Raw genomic sequence first — 22498 nt, forward strand, 5'->3', positions numbered from 1 at the left:
TCCTACGATGGTCACTAGGATTCTCCCTTCCTGACTGCTACTAGGAAGCTCCCTCTGTCCTATGATGGTCACTAGGATACTCCCTCCCTGACTGCTACTAGGAAGCTCCCTCTGTCCTATGATGGTCACTAGGATACTCCCTCCCTGACTGCTACTAGGAAGCTCCCTCTGTCCTATAATGGTCACTAGGATACTCCCTCCCTGACTGCTACTAGGAAGCTCCCTCTATCCTACAGTGGTCACTAGGATAGTATCAAATTCATTTCTATTTCAGATTACTGAGACCAAGAGTTATAATCTGGTAACAGTGATCTGCTGTATCCCCTGGTAACCACAATCACTCTGACATCGTACAATAGGGCCCGGAGTATAAAAGGGAAACAATACTATTGTTAGGGGCCACACATTGTTAAATAAAGATGGTTATATTTTAGGCTTTCATAAAAGTACAATCTAAAAATTGAACACTGCGCTAAAATAAAATAATAAAAGAGCAGCTCAGTAAAAATTAAGGCAGTAGAATAAATGAATGATGAGCGCTAAAAGAAGGGATAGGTTAAGGGCAGTGAAAGATAAAGTAGGAAAAAACACCTGAAAAAAATATAAAATGATTAAATGTAAACAGCTCTTGAGTAGCTTTAAAAGTCCGTGGGACTGCTACGCTGTCCCTACCTCTGATACCTGGGAGCGGGGTGGAGGTTGACGTCTTTGCGGCTGGTTTGTAGAAGCCGCTCGTCTCTTCTCCGTGTTCCCGGGTGACGTCACCAAGTTCCGGGATCGATGGCGGGTGCCGATTCAGCTCAGATGGATCGGAGCTCACTTGTGGAGGTGGATGGCGTGCAGGGGGGAACATGGACAAGTCTTCAACGCGTTTCGTGCTCTTGCAGCACTATTTCAAGAATGGCTTGTTTGCGTTAATTCTGGCTTTTTTATTTGCAAAAAACTTTATTGAACAAAACGGAAAGGGTCATAAAAACGATGGGAACCGCATGGCAGCTTGCTTTAGTGCAGGTAATGGGTTCCAATAATTATTTATAGATAAAAAAAATTGAGGTGTTTTTAATAAAAATAGAGAGGAGGAAGAAGAAAAAGAGATACTGGTATTGAATAGGGATGAATAGTTTTAGACAGTTTATTATCAGACACCTTGACCTACCAGACCCTTCCCAGTGATCCAACCACAAAATTCCAAAAGAAACAAACCAATATACTCGACGATTCCTATTAGGAATCATCAATCAAAACGAATATAAATACATTAAAAAAAATCCCAAGATACCTACCTTTTACTGTTTAACCAAAATACATAAAAATTCCACCAATCCACCTGGCCGTCCAATCGTTTCCGGCATCAATTCTATCTCATCCAACCTTTCTGTTTTCATTGATTCATTTCTCCAAACCATAGTCTGTATACAACCCAGTTACCTGAAAGATATCATCCATATTCTACAAATCCTTGAAAATTTGGAATGGAAAGATAAATTACATCCTCTGCACCAGTGACGTCACTTCGCTATACACCTCTATCCGTCATGCAGAAGGCTGTGCCCACACTCTTCATTATCTCACCAAAACCACACTACCAAACAATAAAATTAACTTCATCATGGAAGGCATTGAATTTATTTTACAGCACAATTATTTTTGGAACAAAGACACTTTTTTTCTTCAAACCTGTGGGACCGCCATGGGCACCCCCTTTGCCCCCTCGTATGCAAATCTGTTCATTTCAAAATGGGAGGAAGACTGGATATGGCCCAAGAACATCTATCGGAAAAATATCAAATTATGGAAAAGATATATAGATGACATTATCTTTGTCTGGGAAGGCACTGAAACAGAACTAGAAGATTTATGCCATTACTTCAACACTAACTAATTAAACCTCCAATTCACTACAGTCACCAGCAAAGAAAGAATTATATTTTTGGACCTCGAAATTACTATTGAAGAAGGAAATATCACCACTACGACATACACCAAACCTGTAGATGGCAATAATATCCTTCCTATTCATAGTAATCATCACCACAACTGGGTACAGAACATCCCGCTAGGCCAGTACAAAAGACTACGAAGAAACTGTACAAAAAACATCATTTTTTGGGACCAAGTGAAAAAAATTAGACAAAATTTCTTACAGAAAGGATATAACGAAGAGACATTACGCAATCAACTGACCACCATTACAAATTTAAACCGTGAAGAAACTATTAAATATCAGAAGAAAAAAACAGCCACCAATGAGCATATCACTTTTGTAACCCAATTCAACAGCCACCACCATATATTTGAAAACATTCTCAAGAAAAACTGGTCCATTCTTCATTTAGATGAAGACCTGAAACCGTTACTGACCGAGAAACCAAAAATTATTTACAAAAAAGCAAAAACCTACGCCAAGAACTTGTCTCTAGCTTCATCAAACCCGCTTCACAACAAAATAGGAAACTAACAAAAGGTTTTCATTACTGTCTCACATGCAAAAACCAGAATATGTCAACTAAACCCATCACCTCATTCAAATCCAATGTCACCAAAAAAGAATACAACATTAAAGAACATATCTCATGCGAATCAGAGGGTGTCATATACCTTTTGTGCTGTCCTTGTAGCCAGCAATATATTGGACAGACAAAAAGACAGTTAAAAATCAGGTTTCAGAACACATTTACAATATCCAGAAAGGCCTTACCACCCAGAGCGTGACCAACCATTTTATACAAGTACACAATAAAAACCCATCAGGTCTATGCTGTATTGGGATAAAAAAAAGTCAGCCAAACTGGAGAGGCGGCGATTTTATCAAACTACTCAAACAAACAGAAACAAAGTGGATCTACACAATGCAAACCTTGATGCCTAAAGGACTCAACATCAACTTTGAACTCAATGCTTTTTTACGAAGATGCAACTCTCGTTGTCTAATTTTTTCTAAAACCATTAATCCCCATTATCAATACCAGTATCTCTTTCTTCTTCCTCCTTCTCTCCTTTTTTCTATATTTTTTATTAAAAACACCTCAAATTTTTTATCTATAAATAATTATTGGAACCCATTACCTGCACTAAAGCAAGCTGCCATGCGGTTCCCACCGTTTTTATGACCCTTTCCGTTTTGTTCAATAAAGTTTTTTGCAAACAATAAAGTTTTTTTGCAAATAAAAAAGCCATAATTAACGCAAACAAGCCATTCTTGAAAAAGTGCTGCAATGAAACGCGTTGAAGACTTGTCCGTGTTCCCCCCTGCACGCCTTCCACCTCCACAAGTGAGCTCCGATCCATCGGAGCTGAAGCGGCACCCGCCATCGATCCCGGCACTTGGTGACGTCGCCCGGGAGACGGAGAAGAGACGAGCGGCTTCTACAAACCAGCCGCAAAGACGTCAACCTCCACCGCGCTCCCAGGTATCAGAGGTAGGGACAGCATAGCAGCCCCACGGACTTTTAAAGCTACTCAAAAGAGCTGTTTACATTTAATCATTTTATATTTTTTTTCAGGTGTTTTTTCCTACTTTATCTTTCACTGTCCTTAACCTATCCCTTCTTTTAGCGCTCATCATTCATTTATAAAGTACAATCTATTGTGCAAAATATATTAAAGATGATAAAAGGACGGTTATAGTATAACATGTATAGTACACCGTAATAATAATAAGGAATAGGCAATATAAGAGCTCACACCTAGAATGCTGCATACACATGGTTCTACCTCTATCTCTGCTCTATATCATGGCCTTCAGGAGAGTCCGAAAACTCAGCAATCAGCACTGAATTGAGCCCTAAGAACATGGAAACTGTGCTTTACCTGTGTGAGTTCTCTCATGTAGGACAAGAGAATTTTTATGGGAAAAACATTTCCCACACTCAGAACATGGAAATGGCTTCTCACCTGTGTGAGTTCTCTCATGTCGGACAAGCTTTGAATTCTGGGCAAAAGATTTCCCACACTCAGAACATGGAAATGGCTTCTCACCTGTGTGAGTTCTCCCATGTATGACAAGACCACTTTTCTGGGAAAAACATTTCCCACACTTAGAACATGGAAATGGCTTCTCATCTGTGTGAGTTCTCTCATGTCTAACAAGATCTGATTTCTTTACAAAACATTTCTCACACTCAGAACATGGAAACGGCTTCTCACCTGTGTGAGATCTTTCATGTAGGACAAGATGCATTTTCTGAGAAAAACATTTCCCACACTCAGAACATGGAAATGGCTTCTCACCTGTGTGACTTCTCTCATGTAGGACAAGAATCATTTTCTGAGAAAAACATTTCCCACACTCAGAACATGGAAACGGCTTCTCACCTGTGTGATGTCTCTCATGTATAACAAGATCTGATTTCTTTATAAAACATTTCCCACACTCAGAACATGGAAATGGTTTATCACCAGTGTGAATTCTCACATGTGTAACGAGAGATGATTTTGTAAAAAAACATTTCCCACACTCATAACATGGAAACGGCTTCTCACCTGTGTGATGTCTCTCATGTATAACAAGATCTGATTTCTTTATAAAACATGTCCCACACTCAGAATATGGAAATGGTTTTTCACCAGTGTGAATTTTCACATGGTTAATGAGAACTGATTTCCGGGTAAAAGATTTCCCACATTCTGTACATGGAAACAACTCACCTGTGTGAGTTCTCTCATGTATAACAAGATCTGCTTTCGTAAAAAAAACTTTCCCACACTCATAACATGGAAATGGCATCTCACCTATGTGAGTTCTCTCATGTCTAACAAGCTCTGCTTTCTGGGTAAAACATTTCCCACATTCTGTACAAGGAAACGGCTTCTCACCTGTGTGAGTTCTCTGATGTCTAATAAAAACTGACTGATTTATAAAACATGTACCACACTCAGAACAGGTAAATATGTCAGCACCTGTATGAGCTGCTCTATGTGTAGCAGTATCTGAGTTACCAGGAGAACAGTCCTCAGGATTAGAGGTATCAGGTGATTTATCTGCACTGTGAAGCACTGGCTGTATATTTAAGGTAATGAAGGTGTCTTCTGGAGAATCCTGTATGATGTTATCTTCTGTTTTATAGTCTGGAGACAGAATAAGACGTCCCTCCGAGGTATTCCTGCTTCTGTGTCCATCTGCTGGAAATAACATACAGATATAGAAATATCGCTCTTCCCCTTTCCCCTCACCCATTTCATACTATCAGTGAGTACAAGTTATTCCGTTATAAATACTTTCCTACAGTACTAAATATCATGCAGCAAATAATGGGATTTATGTAGATGAGGTAACCCTTATTATATTAGTGCATTGGGAGACACTGAAGTATTGGGCGCCGGGCAGTGTAAGAGATCTGTAAGACTGGGTGTCACTATTCTGCCTAACAAAGCCCCTAAAGACAGAATAGGATTAAAGAACAGGGGAGAGGGGATAAACACTATTCAGGAATGAGAACAACAATCCTAACAAGGAGAACAGTAATATAACAGAACAGAAACAAAGAGCATAAAGGGAAGGCATAAGGGATGCCACAAAGCTGGTCCTAAGGGCAAGCTGGCGTCTCTGGGGTACCCAGACTGGTAACATTGGGTAAGAGCTGCACTGAGCAGCAGGTGACAGCCCAGCACCCCAGCTTAGCAGAGGCTCCGTGCCACACCATCCTAGCTGCACACACCAGTCTCTTGCTGCCCCAACAGGATCAGGAACAGGCAGACTTGCTACAAGGTAATCCTGGTAACAGTGATCCACCTGATAATGCTGATCACAGGCTAACCAGCCTCTCCTGCTGTTATCATGCAGACCCAGCAGGTCATCCATCCAGTGCAAATCCTGGGTCTTACGTACATAGAGCCACAAAGCCCTGACCACATTGCCCGGCCAGCGTCACAGGACTGGAAGCCTCTCTTTTATCTGTTACATTGTTACACTGCAAAACTGTATACCCTATACATATTGTAACCAGTTATATTATATCTGTATGATGACCGCCCAGCAGCACAGAATCTGTGGCCCCCTATACATACTGTAACCAGGGATATTATATCTGTATGATGACCGCCCAGAAGCACAGAATCTGTGGCCCCCTATACTGTAACCAGGGATATTATATCTGTATGATGACCGCCCGGCAGCACAGAATCTGTGGCATCCTATACATACTGTAACCAGGGATATTATATCTGTATGATGACCGCCCAGCAGCACAGAATCTGTGGCACCATATACATACTGTGACCGGGGATATTATATCTGTATGATGACCGCCCAGCAGCACAGAATCTGCGGCACCCTATACATACTGTAACCAGGGATATTATATCTGTATGATGACCGCCCAGCAGCACAGGATCTGTGGCACCCTATACATACTGTAACCAGGGGTATTATATCTGTATGATGACCGCCCAGCAGCACAGAATCTGTGGCCCCCTATACATACTGTAACCAGGGATATTATATCTGTATGATGACCGCCCAGCAGCACAGAATCTGTGGCTCCCTATACATACTGTAACCAGGGATATTATATCTGTATGATGACCGCCCAGCAGCACAGAATCTGTGGTACCCTATACATACTGTAACCAGGGATATTATATCTGTATGATGACCGCCCAGCAGCACAGAATCTGCGGCACCCTATACATACTGTAACCAGGGATATTATATCTGTATGATGACCGCCCAGCAGCACAGAATCTGTGGCACCCTATACATACTGTAACCAGGGATATTATATCTGTATGATGACCGCCCAGCAGCACAGAATCCGTGGCACCCTATACATACTGTAACCGGGGATATTATATCTGTATGATGACCGTCCAGCAGCACAGAATCCGTGGCACCCTATACATACTGTAACCAGGGATATTATATCTGTATGATGACCGCCCAGCAGCACAGAATCTGCGGCACCCTATACATACTGTAACCAGGGATATTATATCTGTATGATGACCGCCCAGCAGCACAGAATCTGCGGCACCCTATACATACTGTAACCGGGGATATTATATCTGTATGATGACCGACCAGCAGCACAGAATCCGTGGCCCCCTATACTGTAACCAGGGATATTATATCTGTATGATGACCGCCCGGCAGCACAGAATCTGTGGCATCCTATACATACTGTAACCAGGGATATTATATCTGTATGATGACCGCCCAGCAGCACAGAATCTGCGGCACCATATACATACTGTGACCGGGGATATTATATCTGTATGATGACCGCCCAGCAGCACAGAATCTGCGGCACCCTATACATACTGTAACCAGGGATATTATATCTGTATGATGACCGCCCAGCAGCACAGGATCTGTGGCCCCCTATACTGTAACCAGGGATATTATATCTGTATGATGACCGCCCGGCAGCACAGAATCTGTGGCATCCTATACATACTGTAACCAGGGATATTATATCTGTATGATGACCGCCCAGCAGCACAGAATCTGCGGCACCATATACATATTGTGACCGGGGATATTATATCTGTATGATGACCGCCCAGCAGCACAGAATCTGCGGCACCCTATACATACTGTAACCAGGGATATTATATCTGTATGATGACCGCCCGGCAGCACAGAATCTGTGGCACCCTATACATACTGTAACCAGGGATATTATATCTGTATGATGACCGCCCGGCAGCACAGAATCTGTGGCATCCTATACATACTGTAACCAGGGATATTATATCTGTATGATGACCGCCCAGCAGCACAGAATCTGCGGCACCCTATACATACTGTGACCGGGGATATTATATCTGTATGATGACCGCCCAGCAGCACAGAATCTGTGGCACCCTATACATACTGTAACCGGGGATATTATATCTGTATGATGACCGCCCAGCAGCACAGAATCCGTGGCACCCTATACATACTGTAACCGGGGATATTATATCTGTATGATGACCGTCCAGCAGCACAGAATCCGTGGCACCCTATACATACTGTAACCAGGGATATTATATCTGTATGATGACCGCCCAGCAGCACAGAATCTGCGGCACCCTATACATACTGTAACCAGGGATATTATATCTGTATGATGACCGCCCAGCAGCACAGAATCTGCGGCACCCTATACATACTGTAACCAGGGATATTATATCTGTATGATGACCGACCAGCAGCACAGAATCCGTGGCACCCTATACATACTGTAACCAGGGATATTATATCTGTATGATGACCGATCAGCAGCACAGAATCTGTGGCACCCTATACATACTGTAACCAGGGATATTATATCTATATGATGACCGCCCAGCAGCACAGAATCTGTGGTACCCTATACATACTGTAACCAGGGATATTATATCTGTATGATGATCGCCCAGCAGCACAGAATCTGTGGCTCCCTATACATACTGTAACCGGGGATATTATATCTGTATGATGACCGCCCAGCAGCACAGAATCTGTGGCTCCCTATACATACTGTAACCAGGGATATTGGGGGAAATTTACCAATATGAAAAACCTAGTTTTTCGTATTGGTTGTTTCCCTACGACTGCATACGACTGTTTAAGTCGTATGCAAAGTCGTGTTCCGGAGGGGGATTTACAAAGCAGTCAGATACGACTGCTTTGTAACCCTCCGATGGTGTAATGATTCGTATTAGCGGCCGTATATACGGCTGCTAATACGAATTATTTCTAGCCGTCTGCACGGATCAAGTCAGATCCGTGCAGGCTGCAAGGTGTCAAAAAAAATAGAAAAATAAATAAATTTTAAAAAAAAACGGCGTGGGGTCCCCCCCACAGCCATAACCAGCACCAGGCTGAAGGAGCCGGGGCCGGTAATTAAAAATCAGGGAGCCCGACAAATAGGGGTTCCCCGATTTTTAACAACCAGCCCCAGGCTCCAGGTCCGGGGCTGGTTCCCAAAATACGGGGGACAAAATGAGTAGGGGTCCCCCGTATTTTAAGAACCAGCCCCAGGCACAACCAGCCGGCAGGGTAATGTCACAGCCGGGGGACACTTATAATATAAGGTCCCGCGGCCAAAACATTCTCCCTACCGACCAGTCAGCCTGGCCAGGGGCCCTGGGGGAGTGGGGACCCCCCCAATAAAGGGGTCCCCCCCCTCCAGGACTTACCTGACCAGGCTGAAGCCTGGTGCTGTCCTCGATGCCCCTGGGCGGTGGGCATCGAGCTGATAAATGTTGTAAAAAATAGATAAACCATTGTTTTTTACTGTGGCACTACAAGTGCCAGCAAGCTGGGACTTGGAGAACCACAAGTCCCAGCCTGCTGGGCATTAAAGGGCCCGCTGGCACTTGTAGTTCTACAGTTAAAAAAATAGTGCACAAAACACACTGATACACTTTTAAAATAAAACTTTATTACACACAAAGCCCACACATACTAATACTTACCTATCTTCTCTCCGTAGGTAGCCCTGATGTCCTGTGTCGGCGTCTTCTGGTCCTGTGTCGTCTTCTTCCTCCATGTCGACGTCGCTGTCGGCGATGGTGTCCCCGTCCGGATCCGACGAAATCCATTTGGGAAGCTGTGGAAGGAAACCATACTCACCTGTCCCAGCGCGACGTAGTCCAGGTAAGGGTCTTTGCAAAAAAATAAACCGAAAACCCCGAAACCAGACCGGACACGACGGAGACGCACGGTGTTTACATCGTGCGGCTCCGCCTCCCGAATGCCGCTATTGGCCGCCTTGCGGCCTAGCGGCCAATCAGGAGCCGCTAGGCCGCAAGGCGGCCAATAGCGGCATTCGGGAGGCGGAGCCGCACGATGTAAACAAACACACGTGCGTCTCCGTCAGTCCGGTTTGGTTTCGGGGTTTTCGGTTTATTTTTTTGCAAAGACCCTTACCTGGACTACGTCGCGCTGGGACAGGTGAGTATGGTTTCCTTCCACAGCTTCCCAAATAGATTTCGTCGGATCCGGACGGGGACACCATCGCCGACAGCGACGTCGACATGGAGGAAGAAGACGACACAGGACCAGAAGACGCCGACACAGGACATCAGGGCTACCTACGGAGAGAAGATAGGTAAGTATCAGTATGTGTGGGCTTTGTATGTAATAAAGTTTTATTTTAAAAGTGTATCAGTGTGTTTTGTGCACTATTTTTTTAACTGTAGAACTACAAGTGCCAGCGGGCCCTTTAATGCCCAGCAGGCTGGGACTTGTGGTTCTCCAAGTCCCAGCTTGCTGGGGAGGCTTGCTGGCACTTGTAGTGCCACAGTAAAAAACAATGGTTTATCTATTTTTTACAACATTTATCAGCTCGATGCCCAACGCCCAGGGGCATCGAGGACAGCACCAGGCTTCAGCCTGGTCAGGTAAGTCCTGGAGGGGGGGGACCCCTTTATTGGGGGGGTCCCCACTCCCCCAGGGCCCCTGGCCAGGCTGACTGGTCGGTAGGGAGAATGTTTTGGCCGCGGGACCTTATATTATAAGTGTCCCCCGGCTGTGACATTACCCTGCCGGCTGGTTGTGCCTGGGGCTGGTTCTTAAAATACGGGGGACCCCTACTCATTTTGTCCCCCGTATTTTGGGAACCAGCCCCGGACCTGGAGCCTGGGGCTGGTTGTTAAAAATCGGGGAACCCCTATTTGTCGGGCTCCCTGATTTTTAATTACCGGCCCCGGCTCCTTCAGCCTGGTGCTGGTTTCGGCTGTGGGGGGGACCCCACGCCGGTTTTTTTTTTTATTTATTTATTTTTCTATTTTTTTTTACACCTTGCAGCCTGCACGGATCTGACTTGATCCGTGCAGACTGCTAGAAATAATTCGTATTAGCAGCCGTATATACGGCCGCTAATACGAATCATTACACCATCGGAGGGTTACAAAGCAGTCGTATCTGACTGCTTTGTAAATCCCCCTCCGGAACACGACTTTGCATACGACTTAAACAGTCGTATGCAGTCGTAGGGAAACAACCAATACGAAAAACTAGGTTTTTCATATTGGTAAATTTCCCCCCAAATGTCAAAACAGGTGCCAGGCATTTCAATTAACAGTTGACAGCAAATGTCAAAACAGGTGCCAGGCATTTCAATTAACAGTTGACAGCAAATGTCAAAACAGGTGCCAGGCATTTCAATTAACAGTTGACAGCATGGGGGACATTTACCAAAATGGATTCGTATTTCAAAAATCTAAAAAGTCGTATTCGTAGGTAAAATGGCGTGAATTTCTGTCGTATTCGTGAAATGCCAAGTTAACAAGTGGAAAAATCGTAGAATCGTGAAATGTTTCTATGCGTAAACTTGTAATATCGCGTTCGTATTCGTATTTAAAAATACGACTACGCATGTGTACGAAAAGTCTACACCATCGATAGAATACGAATGATTTTTGCATTGCCAAGCCGTCTTTTCATCATGTACTAAAAATTCGTATTCGTGATTTTGAAAAATCGTATTCGTAAACCACTACGAATCGTAAAAAAAATTGTGAAACAAAATACACCCTCCTTGACAAGGTGTATTTTGAAGTGTATTTCACCTGGTTCAATGGAACACATGTGTTATCATTTTAACAACACATCACAGACCTTTGTAATCACAAATGTGTGCCTTATAAAAGCCTAATATCCACCTACAAACACTTCCTGACTTCTAGCATGGCAGACTATATGCTATTTCAGGGTGCTTCAGTGTGGGCTTTGAGACAGCTGATGTCTTGGCTGTGTCAAGGAAGAAGACGCCGGCATCATGAAACTGAGCATGACCAGCAGGTCCAGCAGGTATCACAGAGGCTGCGTCGGCCTCGTTTATTTAGGCCGCGTTTATGTTTTGACGCATTGCCGGATGATGTGGTTATACAGATGTTCCGGCTTAATCGTACCAACATTCTCCGTCTGTATGGCCTCATTAGACTGGAGCTAGATCCTGTGACAGGACGCTCATGCGCTGTCTCAGGCCTGCACAAACTGCTGGCTGTGTTGTACTTTCTGGCGTCTGGTAGTTTTCAACATGTCACTGCCCAAGGCATTGGCATGTCTCAGCCCACACTGTCCAGGTACCTGACCCAGGTGCTTGAAGCCCTTCAGCCACATATAGATGCCTCAATCTGCTTCCCAAGCCAGGAGACAGAGTGGCATGATGTTAGGGTAGCATTCCATCGCATTGCATCCATGCCCAATGTGCTTGGTGCGATTGACTGCACCCACATTCCGCTGAGACCACCTCGGGATACTGCCCGTTCCTATTATAATCGACATGGAAGCACAAGTACCAACGTGCAGGTGGTCTGTGATGCAAATCTTAAGATCATGAGTGTGTTTGCAGGCTACCCTGGCTCATGTCATGACTCCTACATCCTCGGCCAGTCAGTCCTCTTTGATGAGTTTGAAGCCGGATCAATGGCAGAGGGCTGGCTACTGGGTAAGTGTCTAATAGTGTATAAACTGTAGTCTGTGATATAGAGGGAATTGATTACACATGTGTGTTTATCTCTCTGGCAATGTGTGTGTGTGTGTATGCATATATACATTTGAAAATGTCTCTGGCTCTCTCTCAGTCTCTGGTTCAGTCTCTCTCTCTCTCTCTCTCTCTCTCTCTCTCTCTCTCTATCTATCTATCTATCTATCTATCTATCTATATATATATATATATATATATATATATATATATATATATATAAAGGGGATCCAGGGGTCCGGCACTCCGGATAAATAATCAGCTGCTCGTGGTGACCTTGCCATAAATGTTGCTAATTGCAGATGGGTCTATGATAGACCAGGCCGGCACTCCAGAGACTGACGCAAGATAATAATGTAGACTACACCATGTCGGCTGCGGACCGCAGCCGACATGGTGTAGTCTACATTATTATCTTGCGTCAGTCTCTGGAGTGCCGGCCTGGTCTATCATAGACCCATCTGCAATTATATATATATATATATATATATATATATATATATATATATAGCCTGATAATAATGCACACGCATTGAAACATTGCTGTATGTATGTCTAATTGGACAAGGTTGGAGTGCCGCCTCTCAATACCAAATAAGTCGACATTGCCGTCAACTAATGCACCCAGCCAGCAACCTGTTGTGCCTGGTCACACTACAAGTAGATAGATAGATAGATAGATATATACAAATAGATAGATTGATTGATTGATTGATAGATTCGTGTTGTGGTTTTGTATGCTGCTTTACATCAATAATGCATGTTGATAATACTTATATATGTGTAAGAAGATGCAAGTAGTGACATTTCTACATGTTTGCACAACCAAAAATAATGTTATGCATGCAGCATTTCTGCCCTAAATTGTGTCCTTGTTCAATCATGTAGTGAGGTGTGTTAATCTTGTTTTTCAAAATTTCAGGTGATAAGGGGTTTCCCTGTTTATCCTGGCTCCTTACTCCACTGTCAAACCCCCTTTCTGAAGCAGATCACAATTTTCAACGTGCACATAAGGCCACCAGATGTGTGATAGAAAGATGCTTTGGCGTATTAAAATCTCGCTTTCGGTGCCTAGATAAGTCTGGTGGCTTGTTGTTGTACAGCCCCCAAAAGGTCTCGAAAATTGTGATGGCTTGCTGTTTTCTTCACAACCTCTGTCTGGATCAAGATCTACCAGACATTGAGGGCGGAGAAGACAGTGAGACTGATTTGGAAAATGAAAGATCTGGTGATAGATGGAGTACAGCGTCTGGGCGGCAGATTCGCGATGAGCTCATCCAGGCATCCTTTAGTGGTGAGTAACAATGGCATATGGCCAACAATCCAGACATCCTCTAGGCACATATCACGGGTCACAATATAAATAACTGTTAAGGTGCCCACAGACGTCATACATTTGGTATGCAATTTCTAAACATTTGACCGATATATCGTCAAATGTGTTCCGATAATCGGTCATACATCTCTCCATTTCAGTCAGATGTGTGCTCCTGTGGATCTTTATCTGAATATTATGATGTTAAGTGCTGCACGAAAGATCAGTATATTTGTCAAAAGATCCCTAGGAACGCACATGCAAATTTTACACATATCTTTGATAAAGATGTCCGCTTCACCAAATTATTTTGTCCAACACCAACAAAAGATTGCAAGGCTAATTGATGCGCAAATCTTAGAGTGGCAGATCTTTCTAGTGTGTGGGCACGTTTACACTTAACAATTGGCTTCACATGTCTACCATTAGTGGTGTCTACGTAACCTTTGTAATAGTAGAACGTACATAATTTTCAAATTTTCAAATGTATATGCTTGATGCCTTAACTGTAAATGTTAATTGTAAGCCACACCAACATAACAATACATGTTATTTCCGAAAATCCTTATATATTGTTTGCACTTTGGTTCTGAAGGCTGAATGTGTGTGGGGCTTGTTCTCCTGGGCTCCCTGGTACCTGGATGTCATTTGCTGGCCGTTCTTTTGCCTGTAAGTATTGTTTCAGTGTAATGTTTGATGTTGTCTGAAATTTTACGTAAGGGTTCCAATTTTGTACATTTTTTTCCCATTTTGGTGTACATTGTTCACTGCTGAAAGCATCATGCATGAACCAACATCATATGCTGATGTTGATCACAACCACCTTCACACACAGCTCGGGTGCGGATTTCTGTGCTGCTGTTGCCATGGATGTCTGCCTCACTTCTGCTTGGCTACATGTGGATGGTAAGTTTTGGCCAAATCATGTGTGTACATTATGTCCTTCCTATATGTCAAAGTGTTAACTAATGTGGGTCTGGATTGTACATTGCAATGGTGACATGCCATGCTAATTGTTGTCATCTCTCACAGGCATCATCACCATTAAGTAGTTTGCATGTTACACCTACCTGTCTTTCTCTCCTGCAGCCTCCCGGGATTCGTCACACACAGCTAGGGCGAATTGTTATAAAGAGCTGGCCTAACAGATTTTTGTCTCCAATGGGCAAATAGTTCACATAATGATGACATGGCTATATTGCGAGATGTGTTTGCATGCACTATACTGTGTAGAAGTAAAGCTGTGTACACACGGGGGCAATAGGGCCAGAAATATCTTGAAATGGGTTTGCAGCCAACCATATTGGCAGTGATGGGTGTGTGCCCCGGCGATCATTTGCCAGGTGAGTTTCCCACAAAATAAACATCGCTGGTGGCAGGACCTTGCTCTTGCAACCAGCTGATGACGGCTGCGGCATTTGCCACCAGAGATTCCCTTTCATCATCGACCTTCTCTGGTCCATGATGAAAAGGAGAAACCAAGCAAAATAGTGTGCTGCCATATATTGCTAGCAATATATGGCTGAGCTATCTATCTCCCCCGTCTGTACGCGGCTTAAGTGAATGCTATATTTATATGTGTGTTGTTTTTTTACATGTGTTAATGTTTTTTTTTTTTTTCCTAATAGGTGTTCTATGGTGTCAATACACATGTCCATTTTCGCCGGCTTCCTCAGGAATGTTGATGATGTGAATGTTACATCTGCAAACACAGATTTTGGGTTGTGTGTGTATGTGGGTGACCACATACATTGTAGTTTTTTCCTATGTGTACTGTGAAGAGATGTCCATACGGTTGTGTAGTGCAATAAATATTTCTACCTTATGTCAGATGATGTGCTGTGGGTCAATAAAAGGTAATACCAAGCAGAACATGTGGTAACCAAAAAAAATTTACTCTTGCATTAACATCATGCAAAAATGTACACAAGCAACATTATTTACCCCCACGCTTTGAAGGCCTTGCCCCCTTTACATTTGGTGTTGGTTTCTGAGTTTGCCGGCTTGACCGGCGTGTTGGTGAAGGGAGGGGAGTAGACAGGGGCGTAGCGCTGGTGCTCTGCGATGTGGTGCTCTGCGATGTGGTGCTCTGCGATGTGGTGCTTTGTTGGGCCGCCATAATATTTCGTTCACGTAATGACCCAGATATGTCTTCAAAGAGCCTGGTATGGCTACTGTGTTGCTGGCATAGGGACTCCATCAGCGAGACCATTCTATTTTGGAATGTCATCTGTTCGACCCGCATTGCCGTCACACACTTTAACAGGGTGCGATTGTCTTTATGCAGAAGTGCTTGTGTTCTGGCAATGCGTCCGGTTTCCGAATGTAGCCTCTCTAGATGTGCTGCTTGCACCTTAAAGGTTGCCTCACATCGGGCTTGGTGGGCAGCCCAATTGATGAAAAAATCTGCAGCAGGTCCACCAGCTTGCGGTTCGGGGCTGAAAGTCAGCTGGGGGCTATGTGGCATTCGCCTGGGTGGGGGAGATGGGGTGTTTTCACGCATTGGCCACATTTGTTCCGCCTCTTCTCTTGATGCACTCACATCAGGCTCGTCAGCACCTACAAAAATGGATGCATATATCATTACTATTAGTCCATTTGCATTTTCGAGTCTAACACTAGCAAGACCACTTTCCAATACATCAATTATGTAAGGCAACTTAGGTGTGTGCTCAAATATTCACTCCTAATTAAGCCTATGATGTAAAGTATATCACCTGCGACCATATTGCCAGCCATTTCAGACCCTATTGCCCCCGTGTGTACACAGCATTACCGTTGCAGTATGCCTATTATTCTGTTATGCTGGTAGTTCACATTTTACAACAACATGGCTAAAAGCATGTGCAGTGCAGCTGGGCCAGATGTAACATGTGCAGAGACAGATAAATTTGCCTGGGGTATGTGGAAGCAGAAATCTCAAGTGCTGTGTTCTTTAAAATAAGCACATTATTTAGGCTGCACTGGAGTTTTAACACATAGAAATGTGATCAACTTGATATCCATGTTACATCTGCCCCACCGGCGCTGCACATGGGTTAGCCAATTTGGATTGGGACATTTTGGTTTGCTGTGAGCAGAATATACATGTATGTCCACGTATAAGGCTGCTGCAGCAAAAGAGCACATGAAGCACTCACAGTGTATGTGATTGAAGCTGTGATTTCAAAACCAATAACAGTGATGCACAGCATTAATACACATTCAATTAGCAGGTCACATGTTACTGAAAAACTACAGGTAGTGGGTATAATGTTGACAACACTGTATGGCTAATGGCTAAAACCACGATGAAAAGCAGTAACCTTCTGGACTTTCACACTAATGAATAAATTATGTAATCTGCTGCACTGATGAGCTGGCCAAACAAGGGTGTGTCAAATTAGGTGATAACAACCAGTAATTAGTAGTGAAGACCATGAGCTAGGGTTAACACCTTTCCCCTTTAATTCAGGACACATATTAATTACACAGGTTCTGTGGCTGGGTGACTTCAAGACTCCATTTCACCTTGTTTTAAACTTCCACAGAACCTGTGTAATTAATATGTGTCCGGAATTAAAGGGGAAAGGTGTTAACCCTATGCCATGAGCAGAGATTATGTTATTTTCAGCAAAGTGTTATAAGTTCTGTACACACTTACAGATGGTATGTTTGATGTAAGTGCTGTTCAATAAAAACTTCAACATTGATGTTGCGTACACACGGGTGCAATTATGTATGAAATTGGTAGCCAAATATCCCCAGCAATCATATAGACCCATGTGTACACAGCATAAGTTTTTGAATTCCAAGGGCAGCAATGGTGGTGAACGCTTGTAAAGACTGATGACTCTGACAAATTGGTTCCAACATTTGGATATATGCCATTTGGAACATTCTTACTTTGCCAGTTTTACATGTAATAGATTGGGCTATTTTGGAATCTGAAATGCTACCATAATGCTCATGGAATTGATCCCCAACAGATACATCAGACAGAATATCTGTGTGTGTGTATGCACCTATATTGGGTGGCCATTATCACACGCATACAATAACCCCATCTGTCAACCTTGCCCACTACAGGAGGGGCATAATGTTATGTTCATGAACTTCCCTATTGATGTATGATTAGCATCACCTGTGCTGAAGTAGGGAGATCATTTGTTTTGGACTGGGACACAGATTTAAACATACATGAGATGGGAGTGCTGGAATTAAGCATTGTGTTTCTCCTGGAGCTGGTCATGTGATGTGGGATGTGCACCATTATATATTGTTACCTTGGTGGGAGTACAGTTGATGAGTGCCTTGCCGTTGTGGGGTGAGGACAGGTGGCCGTATAATGATTGGTCCCAGCAGAGGCGACGAGTCTGGCTCACATGCAGTTGCTACATAGGCAAAAAACATTGCAAAGCATCAATCATCCCAAAATACCGGTGTTACCACATGTCATTGGGCTTTCCAAAAATCGGTTTCTTCATGTACCTGTATTTAGACCAACATCAGTGTCCTGAGGGGCCACCGACACCGTTGCCGTTGCGGATGTGTTAGTGAAACGGCGAGGACCAGCAGCAGGCCGTGATACTGTGCATAATTAATAGCAATTGTCATACATGTGTTTAAAACAAAAATACAATATATATATATATATATATATATATATATATATATATATAGAGATATATATATATATATAGAGATAGGTAGGTCGATGCCCGGCACTCCAGATTAGGATGAAGTCAGCTGCTGCGGTGCACACGTTCTCCTTTGCAGGATATATAATTCAGACACATGAACGGCACTCGCAAATAATAACGGTAAAGTAACAAGAAGAGTCCACACACGGAGGTGTAATCGACGTTTCGGGTCCTTGACCCTTTATCAGACGGACAAGTCTTGATAAAGGGTCAAGGACCCGAAACGTCGATTACACCTCCGTGTGTGGACTCTTCTTGTTACTTTACCGTTATTATTTGCGAGTGCCGTTCATGTGTCTGAATTATATATAGAGATATATATATATATACACATATATACACACACACACACACATACATACATACATACATACATACATACATACATACACACATACATACACACATACGTTCAGTATCCCGTATCCAAAATGCTTGGGTCCAGGAGAATAGTGGAAAATGGATTATTCCGTCTTTCGGAATATTTTTATATTTCAATTATGTATTTTGAAGTATCTTGCATGTATGCTGTATAAACACATAAAATACACTCAAAAATATTTTATGACCACATAAAATACACGCCAATAGATTTTATTTGTTCACAAAACAAGGTTTCAAAACATGAGTCATAATTTGTGTACTATCTCAGCACTGAATTTGAATGCCAAGCAATCATTTGCTTGTACATATATAGTGCCAGTTACATATCATGTCCCCAGTGATGCTGTTACAAATGTCCCCAGTGAGTTTTAAGGCCAAAAAATTTATTTTTATCACTTTCAGGAATGTATGGTTTTCGGAATAATCCGGATAACGGATACTCGGATACGGGATACTCAACCTGTATATATATATATATAGAGATAGATAGATAGAATCAAACAAATACACAAACATATATACACTTTCATAGAACCACACTTAAGAGGACAACAATTTACCTATCTCAACATCAAAGAAATCCCCATGTGTCACATCAAAGCCAGGGGATGAGGATGTGGTGTGAGTCCTTGAGGTGGCAGAATGGAATGCTGTATGGAGAATCAAAGAGAAACATAAGTTCCCCACCAGAGATAGAGAAACACAGAGAGAGAGACAGAGAGAGACAGAGAGAGAGAGAGGAGGATAGCTCTGTCAGAACACACACCTGTCTCCTCAAAAACAAATAGATCCCCCTGGGCAGGATCAGCAGGAGTAGCCACGGAACGGGTATGAGTCTTTGCGGCGCCAGACCGCGATGAAGAATGGGATGCTGTATGGAGAATAAAAGACAAACATAAGTTCACCGACAGAGAGAGAGACAGAGAGAGAGAGAGAGAGGAGGATAGCTCTGTCAGAACACACACCTGTCTCCTCAACAACAAATAGATCCCCCTGGGCAGGATCAGCAGGAGTAGCCACGGAACGGGTATGAGTCTTTGCGGCGCCAGACGGCGATGAAGAATGGGATGCTGTATGGAGAATAAAAGACAAACATAAGTTCACCAACAGAGAGACAGAGAGAGACAGAGAGAGGAGGATGGCTCTGTCAGAACACACACCTGTCTCCCCCACAGCTAATAGATCCCCCTGGGCAGGATCAGCAACGGAACGGCTCTGACTCTTTGCGGTGCCAGACCGCGATGAAAAACGGGATGCTGTATGGCCAATAAAAGACAAGCATAAGTTCACCAACAGAGAGACAGAGAGAGACAGAGAGAGGAGGATGGCTCTGTCAGAACACACACCTGTCTCCCCCACAGCTAATAGATCCCCCTGGGCAGGATCAGCAACGGAACGGCTCTGACTCTTTGCGGTGCCAGACCGCGATGAAGAACGGGATGCTGTATGGCCAATAAAAGACAAACATAAGTTCACCAACAGAGAGACAGAGAGAGACAGAGAGAGGAGGATGGCTCTGTCAGAACACACACCTGTCTCCCCCACAGCTAATAGATCCCCCTGGGCAGGATCAGCAACGGAACGGCTCTGACTCTTTGCGGTGCCAGACGGCGATGAAGAACGGGATGCTGTATGGCCAATAAAAGACAAACATAAGTTCACCAACAGAGAGACAGAGAGAGACAGAGAGAGGAGGATGGCTCTGTCAGAACACACACCTGTCTCCCCCACAGCTAATAGATCCCCCTGGGCAGGATCAGCAACGGAACGGCTCTGACTCTTTGCGGTGCCAGACGGCGATGAAGAACGGGATGCTGTATGGCCAATAAAAGACAAACATAAGTTCACCAACAGAGAGACAGAGAGAGACAGAGAGAGGAGGATGGCTCTGTCAGAACACACACCTGTCTCCCCCACAGCAAATAGATCCCCCTGGGCAGGATCAGCAACGGAACGGCTCTGAGTCCTTGCGGTGCCAGACCGCGATGAAGAACGGGATGCTGTATGGAGAATAAAAGACAAACATAAGTTCACCGAGAGAGAGAGAGAGAGAGAGAGAGAGACAGAGAGACAAAGAGACAGAGAGAGAGAGAGACAGAGAGAGAGACACACAGAGACAGACAGACAGAGAGAGAGACAGAGATAGACAGAGAGAGGAGGATGGCTCGGTCAGAACACACACCTGTCTTCCCCACACCAAATAGATCCCCCTGGCCAGGATCGGCCGGAGTAACCACGGAACGGCTCGGAGTCCTTGCGGTGCCAGACCGCGATGAAGCACGGGATGCTGTATGGAGAATAAAAGACAAACATAAGTTCACCGAGAGAGAGAGAGAGAGAGAGAGAGAGAGAGAGAGACAAAGAGACAGAGAGAGACAGAGAGAGAGAGAGACACAGAGACAGACAGAGAGAGAGACAGAGAGAGAGACACACAGAGACAGACAGACAGAGAGAGAGACAGAGATAGACAGAGAGAGGAGGATGGCTCGGTCAGAACACACACCTGTCTTCCCCACACCAAATAGATCCCCCTGGCCAGGATCGGCCGGAGTAACCACGGAACGGCTCGGAGTCCTTGCGGTGCCAGACCGCGATGAAGCACGGGATGCTGTATGGAGAATAAAAGACAAACATAAGTTCACCGAGAGAGAGAGAGAGAGAGAGAGAGAGACAGAGAGACAAAGAGACAGAGAGAGACAGAGAGAGAGAGACACACAGAGACAGACAGAGAGAGAGACAGAGAGAGAGACACACAGAGACAGACAGACAGAGAGAGAGACAGAGATAGACAGAGAGAGGAGGATGGCTCGGTCAGAACACACACCGGTCTTCCCCACACCAAATAGATCCCCCTGGCCAGGATCGGCCGGAGTAACCACGGAACGGCTCGGAGTCCTTGCGGTGCCAGACCGCGATGCAGCACGGGATGCTGTATGGAGAAAAAAAACACAAACATAAGTTCACCACCAGAGAGAGAGAGATAAAATATGTACACTTTCCAAGTGTAACAATGGAGAGCTACACAGCCAAACAAACAAATCCCGTCTCACATTTGTGAAACACAGTCTGTGACACAGTAGCTGATTGGCAGGCCATTTGTGGCTTACCATGTTATATATTTGTACGCATCCAGAATGTTGTGTGGGTTGAAAAAGAATGTGACAATGGCACAATTACAAAACATACCTGTGTCATCATCTGAATCAGATGAGTCATGTAGAGCCACTGAAGCTGGCAGTACTTTTAACTTTTTGGCCCGTGGACCCCTTGAAACCACAGGGGATGTGTCCCATTGCTTGGCCTTTGAGATCTTGGTGGACCCAGAAGGAGAGGAGGACCTTCCTTTCTTCTCACGTGCAGCTGTGATGACAAATGACACAACCACAACACATCCTCATTAGCATCAGAAGCAGCCACAAGAATAAAAACAGAGATTACTACAAACAATAGATAAACATGACACCTACAAGAGTACTCCAATAATGTTGGCACAATTGTAATGTGTATTGTAAACAATTTAAATTTATACATGATGTTTACACATGCACAACACACATTAATGCCTCTAATTAGCAAGACAATATTAATGGATGTTGAGTCTTGAATGCAAACCGTAACATTTGTCATTGGAATAAGGTTTATGTTAAAAACACACAGGCGTTGCTATGGGATACAACAACAATAGTTAGCACAACGATTAATGCAAACACACATACCAA

General features: G+C 43.9%; 2 protein-coding genes and 1 long non-coding RNA gene across 5 annotated transcripts in view; all 3 read right to left on the reverse strand.

Moving 5' to 3' along the window:
- LOC146010005 (uncharacterized) overlaps window positions 1–22498 on the reverse strand; it is a 730148-nt gene that overhangs the window by 466617 nt on the left and 241033 nt on the right. The gene's annotated exons all lie outside the window — the stretch shown is intronic.
- Window positions 3785–5269, reverse strand: LOC146007368 (uncharacterized). The gene has a single exon (XM_083145717.1). It carries the CDS (start codon window positions 5174–5176, stop codon window positions 3785–3787), a length of 1392 nt encoding a protein of 463 aa, XP_083001843.1. The 5' UTR covers window positions 5177–5269.
- LOC146010125 (uncharacterized) lies at window positions 15596–19477 on the reverse strand. The gene is made up of 4 exons (XR_014444731.1): window positions 19340–19477; window positions 18184–18282; window positions 17979–18086; window positions 15596–16272 (listed from the first exon to the last, which is right to left on the reverse strand). It is a non-coding gene; the product is annotated as an uncharacterized LOC146010125 (long non-coding RNA).

The sequence above is a fragment of the Crinia signifera genome, chromosome 6 (assembly GCF_055691185.1).
Source record: "Crinia signifera chromosome 6, ASM5569118v1, whole genome shotgun sequence".
Classification (NCBI taxonomy): Eukaryota; Metazoa; Chordata; class Amphibia; order Anura; family Myobatrachidae; genus Crinia; species Crinia signifera.